At 34.3% G+C, this 18,511-nt stretch overlaps 1 protein-coding gene across 1 annotated transcript; it reads right to left on the bottom strand.

The window, feature by feature from the left end:
• Positions 1–3,285: 3,285 nt before the first annotated feature.
• On the bottom strand, positions 3,286–17,738 carry LOC127092709 (uncharacterized). The gene is made up of 29 exons (XM_051031594.1): positions 17,245–17,738; positions 17,071–17,158; positions 16,782–16,857; positions 16,016–16,080; positions 15,892–15,936; positions 15,706–15,806; positions 15,456–15,597; positions 15,191–15,252; positions 15,040–15,113; positions 14,878–14,948; positions 13,831–13,918; positions 13,685–13,757; positions 13,491–13,586; positions 12,725–12,833; positions 11,677–11,770; positions 11,504–11,587; positions 11,258–11,414; positions 10,824–11,020; positions 9,437–9,481; positions 9,164–9,192; positions 8,952–9,073; positions 8,823–8,870; positions 8,018–8,142; positions 7,634–7,920; positions 4,899–5,790; positions 4,656–4,727; positions 4,183–4,302; positions 4,012–4,092; positions 3,286–3,772 (listed from the first exon to the last, which is right to left on the bottom strand). The coding sequence occupies exons 1-28, from the start codon at positions 17,690–17,692 to the stop codon at positions 4,069–4,071; spliced, it is 3,834 nt and encodes a 1,277-aa protein (XP_050887551.1). The 5' UTR covers positions 17,693–17,738; the 3' UTR covers positions 3,286–3,772; positions 4,012–4,068.
• Positions 17,739–18,511: the final 773 nt, after the last annotated feature.

The following is an 18,511-nucleotide window of genomic DNA, read 5'->3' as shown; positions in this document are numbered from 1 at the left end:
CACCCTAACCTTAATAAAATGCGTTTTTTAGTTCCTAGTTTTTTTAAGCTTTCATCATTTGAGTGTCACGCATATCAATTAGGCAAACATGCTCGTAGCATTTATTGTCAACGAGTACATAAAAGTGTTTCACCACCTTTTGCTTTAGTTCATTATGATATTTGGGGTCCTAGTCGTGTCAAGTCAACTTTAAAATATTATTACTTTGTAACTTTAGATGTTTTCCATATATTCCAAGAGTTTTATGCTGAAATTAAAAACCAGTTTGACACTTCCATTAAAATTTTATGCACTGGTAATGCTTGTGAATATATGTCATCCCAGTTTCAATATTTTTTAACATCACATGGAATTATTCATCAATCATCATGTGCTCATGCACCACAACAAAATGGTGTCACTGAATGGAAGAATCGTCATTTAGTTGAAATCGCACAGACTCTTTTAAGTCACCATAATGTACAATATTATTTTTGGGATGATGATCTCCTCACTGTCTACCACCTTATCAACTGAATTCCTTCATTAGTCCTTCAAGATCATACTCCATATTCTATCTTGAATCCGCAATATGATCTATACTTCGTTCCTTTTCGCGTATTTGGTTGCACATGTTTTGTTCATGACCTCGGTCCAGGTAAAGAAAAACTTTCTTCCAAATATCTCAAATGTATCTTTCTATGCTACTCATGTATACAAAAAGGATATTGTTGTTTGTGTCCCCAACTTCAACGATACATGTTTCCTCTGATGTTACATTCTTTGAAAGTTCCTCATTCTTTTCTACCTATGTGTCACCCGGTGAGCATTATACTTCATATGTTTGACATATCCTTTCCACCATCCACACACCCATTACACGTCCATTGTAGGTCTACCAGCGACGGACACACCATCCATTGGAGGTTAGAGTTGATATTGATCCACCAACACCATTTTTTGCTCCAACTGCTCCTTTAGTTACGTCAATTGAACTTGGCCTTCCAATAGAATTACAAAAATATATTTGATCTCATCATCCTAATCATAAATATGTTTGTGTTTTAAATTATGATTGTCTCTCTACTTCATATGTCTCCATTGTGTTTATGCATTATGTGTCATTCCTAAGTCCACAGGTGAAGTTATTATTGATTCCAATTGGTGTCAGGCGATGGTGGAAGAAATAGTTGCATTGCATTCAAATGATACTTGGGGCAATGTCACTTTACCTTTAGACAAAACTATTGTGGGATGTTGATGGCTTTATACAGTGAAAGTTGGACCATATGGTCAGATCGATCGTTTCAAAGCCTTTTTGGTAGCCAAAGGATATACACAAATATTTAGTCTTGATTATGGTGACACTTTTTCTCCAGTGGCCAGGATTAGTTCAATCTGTCTTTTTCTTGCAATGATCGTCATTCATCATTGGTCGCTTCATCAGTTGGACATTAAAAATGTCTTTTTACACAGAGAATTGGAAGTGGAAATGTATATGGATCAACCTCTAGGTTTTACTATTCCTCTGAATTTTGGACTTGTCCGTCGGCTTCGTCGTTCTCTTTATGGGCTGAAACAATCCCCGCGTGCTTGGTTTGGTTGCTTCAGCTCTAGCTTGATAGATTTTGGTATGACTAGATGTGAAGCAGATCACTCTGCTTTCCTCCTTCATTCCTCCATCGATTATTTCATCTTTCTTGTGGTCTATGTTGATGATATTGTTATCACTTTAGAGATACATAAGGTATTCAACAACTCAAAACTCATCTTTTCAAAAACTTCAAACAAAAGATTTGGGTCCACTCAGATACTTTTTAGGTATTGAAGTTGCTCATTCCTCATCAGACATTGCATTTAACCAACGTAAGTATGCATTGGAGATCCTAAATGAAACCGGTATGTTTGATTGTCGTCTCATTGATACTCTTATGTATCCCAACGTCAAGCTTCTTATGGGTCAGGGAGAGCTATTGAAAGACCCAGGAAGATATCGACGTCTAGTGGATAGACTCAATTATCTTACTGTCACCAAACCATATATTACATTTGTAGTGAGCATTGTGAGTCAATTTTTGAACGCTCCTTATGATAGTCATTGTAATACAATTATTTAGATTCTCAAATATATATATATATATATATATATATATATATATATATATATATATATATATATATATATATATATATATATATATATATATATATATATATATATATATATATATATATAAATGCACTAGGAATAGGATTATTATATGAAGATAAGGGTGATGCTAAAATCACTTGTTATTCAGATACAAACTATTGGATAGAAGATCCACTTCTAGATATTTTGTTCTTATTGTGTTTATTACTTAACAGAGTTCGTCAAATTTGAAGATCAATTGGTTGATATGTCCACCAAGTCCCTCAAGGATTTTGGAGTGGATTATATTTGTATCAAGCTCAAATCATACAATATATATGATCCGGCTTAAGGGGAAGTGTTAAGAATCCATTAAAAACTCATTAGTAATAATTGATATTCAATTAGTCATAAGTGTAATTGTCTATAACCATATTTGTATATAAATATACACATACCATATGATTATATTCAACACACAAAAACATAATCACAACGGTGTTTTAAATTTGCAATGTTTGCTTTTTTTTTCATAGTTGGATTGTATATTTTTTAGGTTAGTTTGATTTCATGTTTTGTTGATTTTGAATGACATCCTCTAATGAATTGTCGTGATGGTTGAGATTCATTGTCCATGCATGATCTGATTATTTAGATTTTTAATCAAATAGTTTGTATGAAGTCTAACTTTTTGTTAAAATATTTACTCTAATATTATTTTTGTGGTTATCCATGAATATAATCATAACTCACAATTAGTTACTTTGTTAAAGTATAAAACAGTTAAATATTCATTAATCATTGTAAGCGGTGAAATTTGTGAATCCCATTGTTTATCAAAATATTTATAAAATAAATAAATAATCAGCATTGCATGCTTTAATAAGATTTTGATTGAATTTGTGACGATTACTTAACTTGTTTAAAATCATGGATAAGATTACGTGATTAATTTTTGACTGAAAGCTACTTCCAGTGTTGTTGTTCTGCTACCATCAATGAGTATATAAGTTCTCTTTTGTTGAAGTTATACTCCTATTTTATTGTGTTTTGGTTTGAACAACCATTTAACAAAATGCAGATGAGTGAAATGTGTTACGGGAAATGAATATTCCACCTAAGTTATGAAATTTTGTTGAACATATCTTGGAAAGTTAACAGAGTTGCCTACAAACTTGATAATACATCTATATATTACACACCAAGCTCAAAAATTTTAAGAAATATTCAAACAATAAAACAAAATCATTTTCTTCCATTCCACTTACAGAACTACAGTCGTGCCTCCAAAACTTTAATTTTATCAACAGAAATCGAGCTTAAATGGTTTATAGACAAAGAAATAGAATCCGCTACCTATTTAAGTTAATAATGATATACTGCTACTACTCATAGGAATTTCAGGAGTAGGGAGGTCGGCACTATTGGAAATGTACAAAGATATCACTATTTACAAAATGATACATCTGTACTCCATTGCACATCAGGTCATTCTGACATCTTTGGGGTAACTTTGACATCCTCTTCTTGAACTTATCAACACACAGGTGGACACCTAGTTATCAATGTTATTGCATGCAGTGAGCCTTAGTTGCAGATTTTGAAGGCAGAGGAAAGAGTGTTGGAAACGAATCCCAAAATGAGGTATCATAAGCTCTGCATCTTGTATATAGGATAAAGCTAACTTAGAGCCCACTTAAAGGCAATAATAGAGTCAAGAATTACAGAAAATGCAATTCTAATGGAAAACATAGGACAAGTTTGGTCTGGAAAAAAACTTTATTTCAATTGATGAATTTGTTAATATAAAATGAAAACAAAGTATTTCCTCTATTACACCAGATACAATGATGCCTAGAAAAATCATTCTTTATCAATTTTAGAGAGAAGAGCACTCCTACCTCGATGATTGCCAAAACTGCACCATAATTCCAATCTTACTATCTTCAACTTTCTGCTTAAAGCACGCCTCTTAGTCGTGGCTGCACCATTTAAAAATAAGACAAGTCTGAGATAAAAGATTACCCAACCATCAACAACAAAAATTCTTAAAGCATTCTTTAACTTTTGACCTTTGATTTTCTAGCATTCCAGACTTCTGATTTCCCTGGTTGGGGAACATAAGAATATTTCTCAAAGGAATTTAAGGCAGCAACTCCATCTATGCCAGAGTTTATAACTGGCAAAAAACTCTAGCAATTCAAAAGAGATTATTAGGCTATTATATATCACAACAATTTCAAAAGTAAAGATGAAACTTCACATATGTATTGAATATAATAGTAATCACTTTCTTAAATTCAATAAAATAATTCAAGGTCTACACTAATTATGAAATAAAACAAGAAAGCAAAAGGCTGTTTTGTTAAGTTTGGTCTTTCCATGTCTTTATTTCAAATAATACCACGCCCAAGTTTCAAAAAAAAAACACAGCCATAAAATCATTACTTTGCACATTACACTCGAAAACAGATTGGTTATCACTCAACAGCAGTTAAATATTAGCTTATGCAAAAGAGTAACTAACGATATGATTTAATCTTACCACTTCCTCTGAAGCATTTTTCCCTGTTTCCTCGTGGTTTTTCACTTCCAATGAATCAAAGAAAAACAATATCTGGGGAGAACATGTTAGTAAATACTATAATTAGAAGAACAGAAAAAAGAAAAATTGGCATAGCTGGAACTAGACCAGTCGAAACAGCAAATATGATACAAAAAGAACAATCATACTTTAGATTCAAATACAAGTGAAACAAAGTTGGCTGAAGTTGGCTGTAAAATTCACCTTGTCGAGTAACTGAACATTTGATGAATTGGTTGCCATGATCTGAACTCCAAGCAAATTGTTGGTATTACTGCAGAAGGGACAAAAAATTGGGCTGAAAACACACCCATCTTCTGGACACCATATACCCTGCTCCTGTGTATCTGTAGGTTTTCTATTGCAAATACGTTGGTCAACAAATGAAGAATCAGTAACAAAAACTGGTACACTTTTTTCTGTACTGGCAGTGTAATTTTCCAGTCTCTCTTTTAACAGGAAACCCAAATGAACTTTTGATGATGAAATCAAAGAGCATGTAAGATATTGATGGTTCTCATGTCGTCCCAATGGGTTTTTGCAGAGTGAACAAAATAGTTGTAACCTTTTATCTAGTAGAGGGACGGTTAAAGAACATGAACCAGGTAAATTACTTGTTGGTAACTGAGGAGATTGTGAGTTTAGAATTTTCCCAAAATTACTTTCAGATCCATTAGTTGCATCTCTAACTTCCAATGAACTTTTTGTGTACCATGTAGGAGTGCTGACACAAGATGTGGTGTTTTCTTCTTCCATGAGGTTTATAAATGGTATGACCATGGGCTTTCTCCTTTTTGGATTGTGAGAATTAACACTCATATTCAAAGATAATTCTGTTTCTCGAATATTATTTGCAGTTACGCACTTTTCAGGAGTAACTGTTATTGATATTTTACTTCCAGTAGTTGAAGACGCGCGAAAACTTGACAAGCGTCCCATTGCAGATCCAGCAGAAGCCTCAATTATAGTGGAATCAGAATTGTCATCCTTAGAATAATCGGAGCTGACAGCATCGCTACAAATATCTAAATATGGGCTTTCCTTGACAATGGAGGTTTCATCGTGTGTAAATGTAGCAGATGATGCCCCAGTGAACCTGAAAGAAATCTAAGCATTTTAGTAGATGATTTTTTTCTTGTCCAGCTGCATCTGAGAATTAAGATACTAAGGTTGGTCATTCATCCCAAATTGAAAACCGCAAATATCCCCCCATCCAAAACATGATAAAAAGACATACAAACATTAAGGTAAAATCCTAATTAAATATCTACTTGTAAGATTACACTTCAACAAAATAGTTAATCCAGGCCTAAGATCAATTAGTGCAGTAGTTTCTCTAATTTCTGTGTATCTAATCAGACTACACAAAACTGTTTATTTATGTAGTTACAATAAATATGAATTATGTGATTGTTAATTCCAATCTTTAGAAACTAATTTGGGATTGTACAGCTAATGCATACCAATCTTCCTTCATTCCATAATCACCACGTAGGGAAGGAATAGGCTGGATGGGCATTGGGACAAAACAGTTATATGATGTATTATTGTAATAAGGGACTTCCCCTGAATTGTTAATGGAAATAATTACACCACAAGAGCATGGACACCCACTTTGCTGCTCCCTTCGAGCACCCTGTTCTACAAGGTATTTTGACTTTCTTTGGTTTGCACAAACTAGGAAATAATTCCCCATTAAGTATGACCTCTGCTTTTGCAATGCAAGACTGCCACGGCCTTCTCTCCCCACATTGAGTCAATGGTAACACCTCTTAGGTGGCAGCTCTGTACTTTTACTAAACAAATCCTTGTATTCCTAGAGCAACACCTCTTAGAGGACACAATGTAAACATCCCCAATTTTACATAATAAGCTGTAACATTCTTACTTGTTAGATTTAGAGAGAAGATTAATGAACTATTCTGAATATTAATAAGTGTTTGTTATCCTACAAGAGAAGGCATTGGATCTCAATATATAGAGACTGAGCTATCTAATTAACTGAAACAGAATGGCATGAGAGCCAGCCATCAAGAGACACATGTCCCTGCTCTACATAACTGAAAACAATACTAAACTAACTCAGGCAAAGGAATCAATTACAAAATATGCATGATAAGAAAACTATTCTCACCCTCAGCATGTGTTTCCTTAATTTTGTTACAATATCTCCCAACTCCTCCAGCCATTCATAATCCCAACACCACATCCACACCCTATAATTCAACAAGATGAAAACCCTGAATAACATCCAGGTTGGGCACTCTCAACTCCACATTTCTGCAAATTCACTTGCTTCCTGATTTTATGTCCATGACAAAGTTCCAGTACATACTCCTTAGCTTCCCATGGTTGCAGGCCCAATGACTGAGATATGAATTGATTTGTATCTAAACAGACTTAACCAAATCATCAGATAGAAAATTATGGGATGTCTCTGAGTCAACCAGTTCAATCATCCTTGCCACATTGCCTGTGTACGATTATAGTGTTTTCCCCTTTTCCGCCTCAGCCTCTTCTCCCCCTTGTTCTCTCAATACCAGTTCTTTCCTAATATGGACAAGTTCATGTCTGCAAACATGACCAGGGAAAATAAAACGCATCACAACTGAAACAGGACCAGGGAAAATATGTGTCCTTTATGTTAAGTTATTTCTCCCTTCTCTCCTCACATTCTAAACCTCTTGCTCAAACATGACTCCTCTTTCTCTCACACACACGAAGACCTAAAACCTTAGGCTCATTCCTCTCTTCTTTCTTTCTATAATTTTGTAAATATGAAGGCTAAAGAACACCAACTTGGTGGCATAACCAAATAAGGATTCTAGTCAACACCAACTCCTCAAATTAGATATGTTCAATATTAGGTTTAGTTTCCATAAATCAGGCCGTCCAATTAAAGATAAAATGTTGAAAAACATGGGGGAAAGCAAAAATACCTTTCTGTCAGATTACAGCATTGTAGGTTAATATGGTCTTTGAAATTGTATTTGTTACAATTCCCTTGAGCTGATGGCTGACTTTCAGCAAGATTGTGAGAGCTCCGCATGGGAATAGAGATGTTATCCTCAAAAACTGATGTTTCTTTTTCACCTCCATTTCTAGACTTCAGTTTCTGATTTTTCTTGCTTAGAAACCTCATAATTCCATCCTTGCTTTGAACACCATCGTCGCCATTTAAATCCAAATTCTCTGTGGCATGCACTGTATTTGTGCCATACCGCTCCTACAGCAAGTAAAACACATCAATAATTATTTTCCACCAAGCCCGGAATAACAGGGAGGACAATATCAAGGAAAATCTAAGCCAACATGTCACGTACCTTGGCATTCTCAAAGAATGATTTTAGTCCCTCCAGTGACGAATCAAAATTGTTATACACTCTCAAGGGTCTTCTTAACCACTTTGAAATATATGCTTTATTCCTTTCTTGACAAAAGCGTTCATCTAATTCCACAATAACCAATTATGATAAAAATGGTCCAAGAATAATATCAAACAAACAATAATTCAAGAATATACCACACTACAAAAATGGGAAAAGACAAGGAAACAAAATAACTTGATTCTAAACCAAAAAAGGATGGTTTGTGAGATAGAACTGCCTACTCTCTGGCTGTTCACCAATGGTATGGTGTCTACAAAATCCAAAAGAATCACTTTTGGACAAGCTAATAGAAAGAAAAGGGTTCCAAATTTCTGTCTGATGCTGCTGTAGACAGACCCTTATACTGCAACCACCAAGTTAAGTATTCTATACTCTAGAAAACTTAGCTAATTCCACCTTCTTTCCCTTCCAAATTTAAAAACCAGTTTCTAAATTCTGAATCTAAAAAGGAAAGAAACCCCCGGGGGTTGGCCTAGCGGTGAAGGCTTGGTCCTAAGAGTGTGTTCCTCTCAAGGTCTCGGGTTTGAATCCTGTTAGGTGCAAACAATTCCTATGTTGGGTCATGTACATACAAAGCTTTGCTCTGGCTTTAAACGGGGGGCCCGCAAGTAGACGGTGGGATTGGTCCCCCTGGATTAGTCGGTCGCAAGAACGGATACCAAGAATTCAAAAAAAAAAGGACAGAAACAAGATATAAGGTGGAAGAGAACTGAAATAAGGGTAAGTTCAGTATGATTACCCAAAAGGATGATTGCTCCATAATCAAGTTTATGCCGTATACACCGCCCTACAAAATGTTAAAGGTAACTAATATAGCTAAAACATATCTACTTTAGCTAGAATATGATTAAATTAGAAGCATGTTTACCTGCTGCTTGATTTAAAGCTCGGAATGCTTGGTGGCAGTACCATTCATTTCCGCCTAAGAGATGCTTAGATGGTTTGAATGTGTCATTGTACTTCTTCTTTAATGCAATTTGAATATCATTTCTGTTATAATAAATCAGGCAGTCAGAGAAATGTATTCCCACTTAAGGACCTTATCAAGAACATTTATCAGGTAAAAGAAAGAACTCTTACATGTTTGGAAATGGGATACCAACAATAATCTGAGATTGTCAAGAAAGTACCATTTAAGTAAAAGTTCAAAATTACATTGACAATTAAAGCCATCGTAGGCTAGCTACAATTTTACCACTTTACTAATTGTTATAGTTAACCTTTATTTTAATTTTGATAATCTGAAAATATACCTTATCTTAATCTACTCAAAATACAACATTGCCAAATATGACCTGTATACATCCCCCTCCATAAAGTGAACAATAAATTTCTAATTAGGAAGAAGGATACAACTACTCTGGCATTATCATCGGAGAAATCAATTCCTTCAGAAATCTGCAAGCATTATATAGAATGCAATCATATAATGAGGATTCGCACATTTATGATAAAGGTATATGTTGAATAAGAGAGAACATGGTACAAATAGTGAAACTGTATGTCAACTACTTAGTGAAGTCGGGTGGGTAAAGGCACAAGGCGATATACAAAATATAGGGTCAGAATGTAAAAGATATAAAATCTGTATAAAAGAGACAAGATATTATAAGTCATCATATTTTGCAATAATTCAGTGTTTGTTGAGTAGTTAGGATAGAAGAATAACACAATTGTGTCTCGTGTCATATCTTGTCCATCTAGATAAATTTCTACCTTGATAGGAGAGACAGATTAGAAACCAAATAGGATCGGCTAAGAGCTTTGTTTACAAATTCATCCTTATAAAAATATTTTCAAATAAAATTAATATTAAAAACTATTAAATTCATAAACCTATTAAAATAATAAGAAACATTTAAATTCAAAATAATAACAAAAATAATTTAAAACTTAAATGTAATTATTAAACATGCTTGATTAATTATTATATATAATACAAAAAAATCAAAAATATAAAAAATACAAAATATTTATAATAAAACTAAAAGTGGAAAATTAGTATTAAAATTGTAAAGTAATAAACAGACCGATATATGTCAACTTTTTTATCTTGCAAACAGGATAAGCAGATAATTATTTATCTTGTAACATTTAAAATATTCACATGAGTAAGTCTTTAATAACTGCATTTAATCATAGCTTATTTTAATTAAATGAAACACAAAAAAGGAGCTGGAGTGCCGGATAGCCTTGCTGGTTAAAACTTTTGCATTTGATTACAATTCAGGTTATATGGTTTAAGATAAAGGAGAGAAGAGATAAATTAAAAGTTTGAATTATGATTATGTTTATGTTTATTATTTGATATTATGATACAAAAGACTAGGCATTGAATTAAATTTATGCTAATACTAGACTTCATGGTTACATACTAATACTAGACTTCTAATTTTAATCAAATAGGAAAACAAAAACATGAGTAATTAAAAAGTATTAAACCCAATCCTAAGAGATAATATAAAAGACTATAAGATAAGAAATTAATCCTAATGCTATGTTTGAATTTTATTTAAGATAAGCATATAATGAAATGGTTTATGCTCCATATTTTGGATTGGAATGGAATGGAATAGATCAAAATGAAAATACCATTGTCTTCATGTATAAACTATGTCAATAACTGTACTGCTACAGCAATTTGAATTTTCTTAAGTGTGGCAAAAATCAAATTGCAAGTACATAAGTTTGAAGCAAGTCTAACATCATAAAATAAGAGATGCGTAAAATTGAGATGCACCTTTCCTCGACAAACACCAAGTAAAGCTGCTCCTCCTTTGTTAGAATCCTGTACGGTATCAACTGCATGGACATGATTTAGATCAGTTTTCTTAATCCTTCTTTTCCGTCCAGAAGCAGGTATTTTGCCATGATGAATTGAGTCATAATAACCCTTCAATTCAAGTTCAAAATCATCTTGGCTTCCCCCCTTTGGTTCTGCATACCAAGTACAAACATAATACAGATTCTTAATGCAATCCAAGATAATGTGAAGATAACGTGAACCCATTCAGATATTAATACCAAACCAAAACAAAATCCTTTCAATTTTAATGTTTGCATTTTTATGAAGGGGTCGCAAAAAGAAAAGGCAAATAAATGAACAGAAACTACAATCTCAAATCTATTTCATAGTTCACCGAGAGTATTAGGAAGATGATGAGGATTACTAACCAACAAAAAGGGGCTTTTCTGTATTGAGTCGAGACCATTGACCTGTTTCAGACCATCGAGCACGTAACTTTTCCATCAATTTATAACTTGGAAAGAACACAAGACATCCGCCTGAAACAATCTTGAAGATTTCCTCTAAAGATCTTCCAACTGCATCCTATATCAAAACTTATAATAAACAGATGCATTCACAGATGATAGAATAGTATATGAAGAGTGAGAAAAATATTTATCAAGCATGCATACCTGGAATGCATATGCATCAGCAGTTTTGTAACTTGCATTCAAAGGATAATTACCAGGACCAGTGGAGATTATAGCAGGCCACACCTGTATTCAAGAGGTAATTATTTAGCGAAACGGACACTTACATGACAGCAGATAATCAATTTTAAGGATAAGAGATAAGTAGCCCAGACCTGTGAATCAATATCAATTACATGTGGAGCTTCAAGTCTAGTTTCAAACTTAACTCCAAGTTCAGAAGAAAATGATGCCATTGGAGACAGTGTCCTAAAATACCCGGATCATTAAGTCAATTGTACTGAAATATTATTAGGAAACAAATGCTGATAACTGAACTCACTTCTATGCAACATTTTTACCATCATGCCAAGTGTTGCAGCAGTTAAGAAAAAAACTGCAGCACCAATATGTGTTACTGACATATTATTTATTTGGTGAAACTTTACCACAATTGTTTGATGGTGCATTGACTTGCTGGAACTGTATTCCAACAAATGTTTTTCCCAGAACATGCCAATATAAATCAGGCTATTTCTGCTAATCAGATAAAGCATTTGGTCATAGGAACCAACTTCATTATGCATGCTCAGAACCCAGAGGGTTATGAGGAAAGATAGGTTTAAATAACTTGTTAGTCCTAGCGGAAAAGTTATTTAGTCCTTATTTTTTTTATTCTTCTAGTCAGTGTAATATTTATCCACGACATAATTGCATCCCTCTTACATGTTTATCATATTAATTAGTCCTTGGAATAGAGACAGTATAGGGCTGGCTCCAACATGAACAGATATTACAGGGACTACAAACAAACAAGGACTAAAAGCAGATTTCATATATTTCAGGAATTAAAACCAGCAGTAAGTTTTAAGGACTGAACCAAAAAGGGTGCATGTGGCTTGGATTAAAGATATACTTACACCAATACATTACAGTGTTACTTTGAGGGATTTAATATAATGTTTGAGAAGGTTAACTCCATTGGTATCTGTAAAGAAAAGGTCTGGGTCATTTCCCAGCCAGCCAGGTCCGCATAAATCCAGGGCAAGCTATATGATATAAACATGCTTACGTGAAACTGGTCTTATTTGACCTGAAAATGAGTGGTCGTTTATCTATCTAGCCGGTGAGGCTATTCCATAAAAACTGTCTGTTTAACAGGCATGTGCCTCTCGGGAATACATGGTTGGAATAAAAGTAACAAAAATACAAAGAAATCATTACCCAGAAGTCAATATGACTGATAAAGAAAGATCGGCAACATCTCTAAATACAACTTCTGGATTCAAGCACCACAGACTGAAAGTATATGTCCAGTTTCCAAAAGCTCTTCCTGACATAGAATCAATGAATGCTATTAATATTAATCCAGAAATATACTAACCATTTGAACCTTTTAAAAGCCATTAATCAATTTAACCTGCTACTGGTTTCCCAACCATAAAAGTAAAAGCCATCATTTGTCTTCACAAACTAATTACACCATTTTATATATCGAAGTTCAAGTCTACTTTTCCTTTATTAACAGATTAAGTTCTGATGACGGAATAAAGTTCTGATGACGGAATAAAGTTCTGATAAGTACTTTATTATCATCAGCTTTAATATCAATACAAGAACCCAGACACTATCTTAACTATTGTTAGCCTGATAGGCTTATAACTCAACCTAGCTCAATGAGTGAAAATTTTCACAACCTTATAAGTTACTTTAGCAAAATGACCCATATATCTAGTTGATGAATGTAAACACGTTGGAAATAATTTGATTGTGTATATTTGATGTTTTAAGAAAACTTTTGAAATGACTGTACATGAATGTTTCATATTTGATGATTTATATTCTATCATATTTGAATCTGATATCAAAAATTTCCATTCATATAATCAAAAGGTTTTCAAACCAGTTCCCATTCAACTACATGTGGATAACATCATTGTCATTTGGGGTTTTGTTTGACATTATTGATTGCTGGACTGCAACTACTTACCATCTTGTTTTCTAACACTTCGTTGAAGAGCAAGCTGGTAATCCAACATTTGAGATCCATTTTTTGAGAAGAAATAAGATAGTGACGAGAATAAGCCTGAATTGAGATTGATATGATGACAAATACTCTGAGGTGGGTAAATACGAAAACTGAAAAATATAATATACATGTTAACAAAAACCATAATACTGAACCTTCCAATGTTAACACTGACATTCCAGTTAAGCGTGGTGCTTCCGTTTCCAAGTCTGTAGCAATTTTGATTGCCTTGACAAATGATCAAGTTGTCAATTAGCGTGCAAACATGTGAATAATCCAAAATGCCAAATAAATGGGATACCTTAGTAGCACATTCCAGCAAGATAGGGAAGCACTGCTTCAAAATATTTGCTTCTTCAAGCTCTTGTAAAGCCTTATCCCCTGTCCAACTATACATACAAAGGGCTTATGTTAATAAATCCCAGATATAGCTTTAATAATATGAGGATAAATAAAATGTATAGTTTTCAAATACTGATAGAGCAGAGTAATGGGATTAAATGATGAGTGAAGATTTATTTGATTATAATGGAAATGATGGAATGTAACCACGGTAACCCATAGCTAAGGCTCCTAAGAAAGAAGAAACGAATTCTCTCTCTGCCACCACTAAAAGTACTTAGAAAAATGATGCATAAATGTGCCAGCCCCCATGCTCACTAGACTTTTTGGCATATTCTAACTAACTTGCCAGCTGGCAGCTCATTCTTTCTTACTCTCTTTCTTCTTTTTCACTCTCATAGACCCTTCAATTCATATCGTAGGCTTCTCATTACTCATGCCCACCAACAAATCCCCCTCATTTTTCAGATGTGTCATCTCAGTCAGCATGAGGAAGGTGATGTTAGAACTTTGGTGTCTTACCCAATTTGGTAGCAGGGCAAAGAGGTTAAGGAGGAAATGTTGCAAGATCCAGTTCTTAAAGGTATCATTGAGGCTATCAAAACCTGACCAGGGTCCAAACCAGGGCATGCTGTGAAGGGGGCATTCTGTTCTAAAGGGACAGATTGGTGATTCCTACCAAGTCACTTATCATTGATGAATTACTCATGGATTTTCACTCTTCTTAGTGGGAGACATTCTAGGAGGATGGCAGGGACACTCTTCAGATGACAGACTCTGCCTTTATATTCTAGCACAGTAAAATGCTATTTTAATAAGAGGACAAAATCATCTCTACCCCAAAATCACACTTTACATTGTGTTAATATCAAGTTATAGGCTTATAGCGCACCAACTTCTATAATACTTATGATCTATAATGTCTCAGAATACAAATTATCAAATGAATAAGTATTTTTACAAACTATAAATAGAGGCATACGGAATGATAAATCCTTTAGCTTACCATGACACGTGATGCTGAAAGTCACGTTTTTCTAGTTTGTTTTTCTTCTGTTCCATCCAACTAGTAAGGCCCTGAACAGATGCAGGACTCATCAAAATATGTATTCGTTGAGGATATACTTATATAGTCAGGCATTTCAAACCCAATATCTAATCTAATTACCTGTGTCATCTCATATAGGGGTTGGTAAACTGCAGTATTTGAATGACAGAGTAGCTGAAGCTCCATTTGTAGTTCTTTTGAAAGTATGACCAACCAGTTAACATCATTATTAAAATGATAAAAACAAAAGCTATAAAGATTCAGAACATACTGTCCAATATATCCTCTTCAATATCCACACTACCAGCATCACGACTAATGTCCTCTATATTGCTGCAAATTGCAAACATGTAAGGTCAGCTATATAGAGAAAAACAGATACAAGCTCTGGATTGGCTTGCAGACAACTAATGTTAAAAAAACATCTGGAACCCATAAATAATTGTAAAAAGCGATAAGATAGGCAACACAAGTTAACCTGAATCCTAAAACTGTCTTGCTCACTTGCAAACAAACAGAAAAGATGTACAACTTACTGAGCTTCATCAAATATCACGATGGCTCCTTTAATATCCACATCCATAGCTCCACGAATGACTGGATTAATGATGTAACTATATGGACAAAATACCAACTGTGCATCATCTGACATAGAACGGGCAGCATAATAAGAGCAACCTGAAAGAGGGTATAATACAATGCTTGTAATTAACAAGGATTAGCAGAAATTTCTAATAAATAAATAAATAAATAAAAGACAAAAACAACATCAGTAAAAAGTCAAACCTTTTACTGATTGTCCAACTTTTACAAGATCTTCTATGTCATGCACCTCGTTGCATCCTCCTTTCTGAACGGATGGGTGAGCTTTGACTTTATGTGCATTTCTGCTCAAGGGAAACTTTCCGATTCAAGTTACTTCAAGAAGAGAGGTATAATATAGAAAGTATGTGTGCGTAAGAATACACTTACTTGAATTCTGGACATCCTATTGCCTGATCTTTCAAAAGTAGTTTACTGATAATATTAATGAGATATATCATTACACATGGTATTAATAAATTATTCTAAAATAAAAAATTGAAGTAAAAGCTACCATTCTTCATCAACATTCTCTTTGCCTTGTACATTTTTATTGGTGCAATAATGTTTCCGTGATGCCTGGCAAAATAAGAGTGGAGGAAATACTCAGCAAGATTCATATCATTTTAAAATTATGGTACTAAATGTAATATATATCTCAGTACATGCAAATATGACAAATAAAATGGTATGGTAAACTTGTAGAAAAAACTTTCATGTAATCCCTTGCTAAATTAGAATGCTTATCATATTGATCTGTAGGTATATATCTCGTCAACAATGCATTATACATAACTTGTAATATGATTTACAAACAAATGAAAATGACATTAATATTAAATAAGAATTTGAAAAGTAACAATGATGGGCCTCAAACCCATAGGCCTCCAATTATGTTTTAGTAGAAGTATAGAAGTAAAGAAGATGGTGTGGAGGAGGCTGTTTTACATGACTATAAGCAAAGAAGCAATCACGGTTAGTTTTCTTTCTTATTTTCGGCATTTACGTTCTTTACTACCTTGTTTCAAGGAGTCAAAGTTCCATCCAAGCACTTGGGTAACTCTCCCTTAATAGTTAACTATCAAGGGGGAGAACCAAATCACTTAAACACTCCATATGGCATAAGAATTCTAAATATCCAAGGTTCAAGTTATTTTACTTCAAGAGGATGCCAAAATTTATATGATATCTTGTATTGGTTTCATTAAGAAAAAATCACAAATTTGAAAGAGCAGAGATCAAAATGCAATGAAGTCAAAGCAATGGGCCTTTCAACTTACTAACACAGCCATTGATACCCTGTATGATGTTTTCCGTAGTTCCCGAACCACTTGAGAAATTTGTGAGTGTGTTCTCCTTGTACATGAGAAAAACAAAGAAAAATGCAGTTAAGTAAGGTGTCCAGATATTAGGATAGAGTGGACAATCTAAGATGAACGTGAACATTCGGCAATGCTAATTAGGTGAATTGCATGAAACAACAACCACAACTGCTAAATGTTAAAATTCTCAATTCTTCAACCAATAATTAGTTATGCAGAAATATTAATGAAATAAAAATAAACTTACGAGGCATAATAAATAGTGGGAGCTCGCTTTTTTTTATCCTGTTTGTTTTTGGCGGGCTCTGATTTGGCCTGGTCTGGATTTTCTGATGCTGAAAGTGGGATTATTGGATTTGGCTGAGGATAAGAGAATATTCGAAAATAAACGAAAATCAATGAGAATGGATAGTAACCATACCGGAAGTAAGTGAAACCTCATCGGGAATAAATCCTCCACCGTGGCCGAGGGGATCGGCGGTTGCCTCCGGAGGGGGTTTGTCGTTGACAGTAGGTTTATAATGGTGCTGCCAAGCGAGAGTGGAACAAAGAAGCGAAAGGGATTTGCCAGTACCAGTAGGAGATTCGAGCAAGGCGTGACAGTGACCTTCAGTCTGAGCTCGGTTAAGGGTTGAGATAACTCTACCCATAAATGCAAACTGCGATCCGTAGGGTTGATAAGGAAATTCGACGGGCAGACCTCCGATGAAGTAGACATTTTCAGGGTTAGGGTTTTTCTCGGGGGTCATCATTTTCAATTTGGATTCAGAATCATTACGGAGCAGTAATGGAGCTTTGTATTTCTTTTGATTTTCCATGCTGTGGATGTTTAGGCGGGAAACCTGCTCTCTTTCTCTATTTTGTTTCATATAGGCGGCAACTCTTGCTGGTTCACGATAACACTAACACTTGCTTCCTTTGCTTCACTAGTTTTTTTTTTTTAATATAATTTATTCCTTGTCAAAAAATATAATTTATTCAATTTATTGGCATATTAGATTTATTTTGTTCTATGGACATGTTTTGTCAATATTAATTGTATTGTTTAAAAAGTATAAATTTGTGATAATTTCTTATAATTGTATTGTGAGGTAAAGAGTTTATGTGGAGATGAGAAGTTTTATATTTGTATTTTTATGTAATAAAGTTAGGTTGACTTCTCAATTGTAATGTTGAGGTATTTATAGTTGTATTGGGCTTGGACCCAAAGGCCTCCTTGAAATAGCAATTACTTATGGAATAATCAATTGATTCTTTGTTATTCATAGAGCATTGTTAACTCGCATTGCTCCTTCAGCACCGTTGTGGCCCAAACACATGTCATCTCCACAATCGCGTGATATGGACAGAATATGAGGATTCAAATTATGTCTTTAAAGAAGGGGCGTCATATTCCACAAACGTGTGCATGAACCATCAGAGGATGACGCGACTTTGAAAGGACAATAAATGAAATGTATATCTCTGTCACACCCTTGTTTGCTCCCTTCCAATTACACTGCTACATAGTCCTTCAAGCACGAGGGCTTGTATAGACTTAAGTGTTTTTGTTTCCTTTTCCACCCCTGCGTGTTTCAGAGGAACCTTAACGAAGTTTTACGTGTGACTCTAGTTTTTTTTTACGAGACTTAGTTAAGTCCCTCAAACGAAACTTGGTTGAGTCCCTCGGACAATACTTAGTTAAGTTT

The sequence above is a fragment of the Lathyrus oleraceus genome, chromosome 6 (assembly GCF_024323335.1).
Source record: "Lathyrus oleraceus cultivar Zhongwan6 chromosome 6, CAAS_Psat_ZW6_1.0, whole genome shotgun sequence".
Classification (NCBI taxonomy): domain Eukaryota; kingdom Viridiplantae; phylum Streptophyta; class Magnoliopsida; order Fabales; family Fabaceae; genus Lathyrus; species Lathyrus oleraceus.
This window is presented reverse-complemented; position numbering and strand designations above follow the sequence as displayed.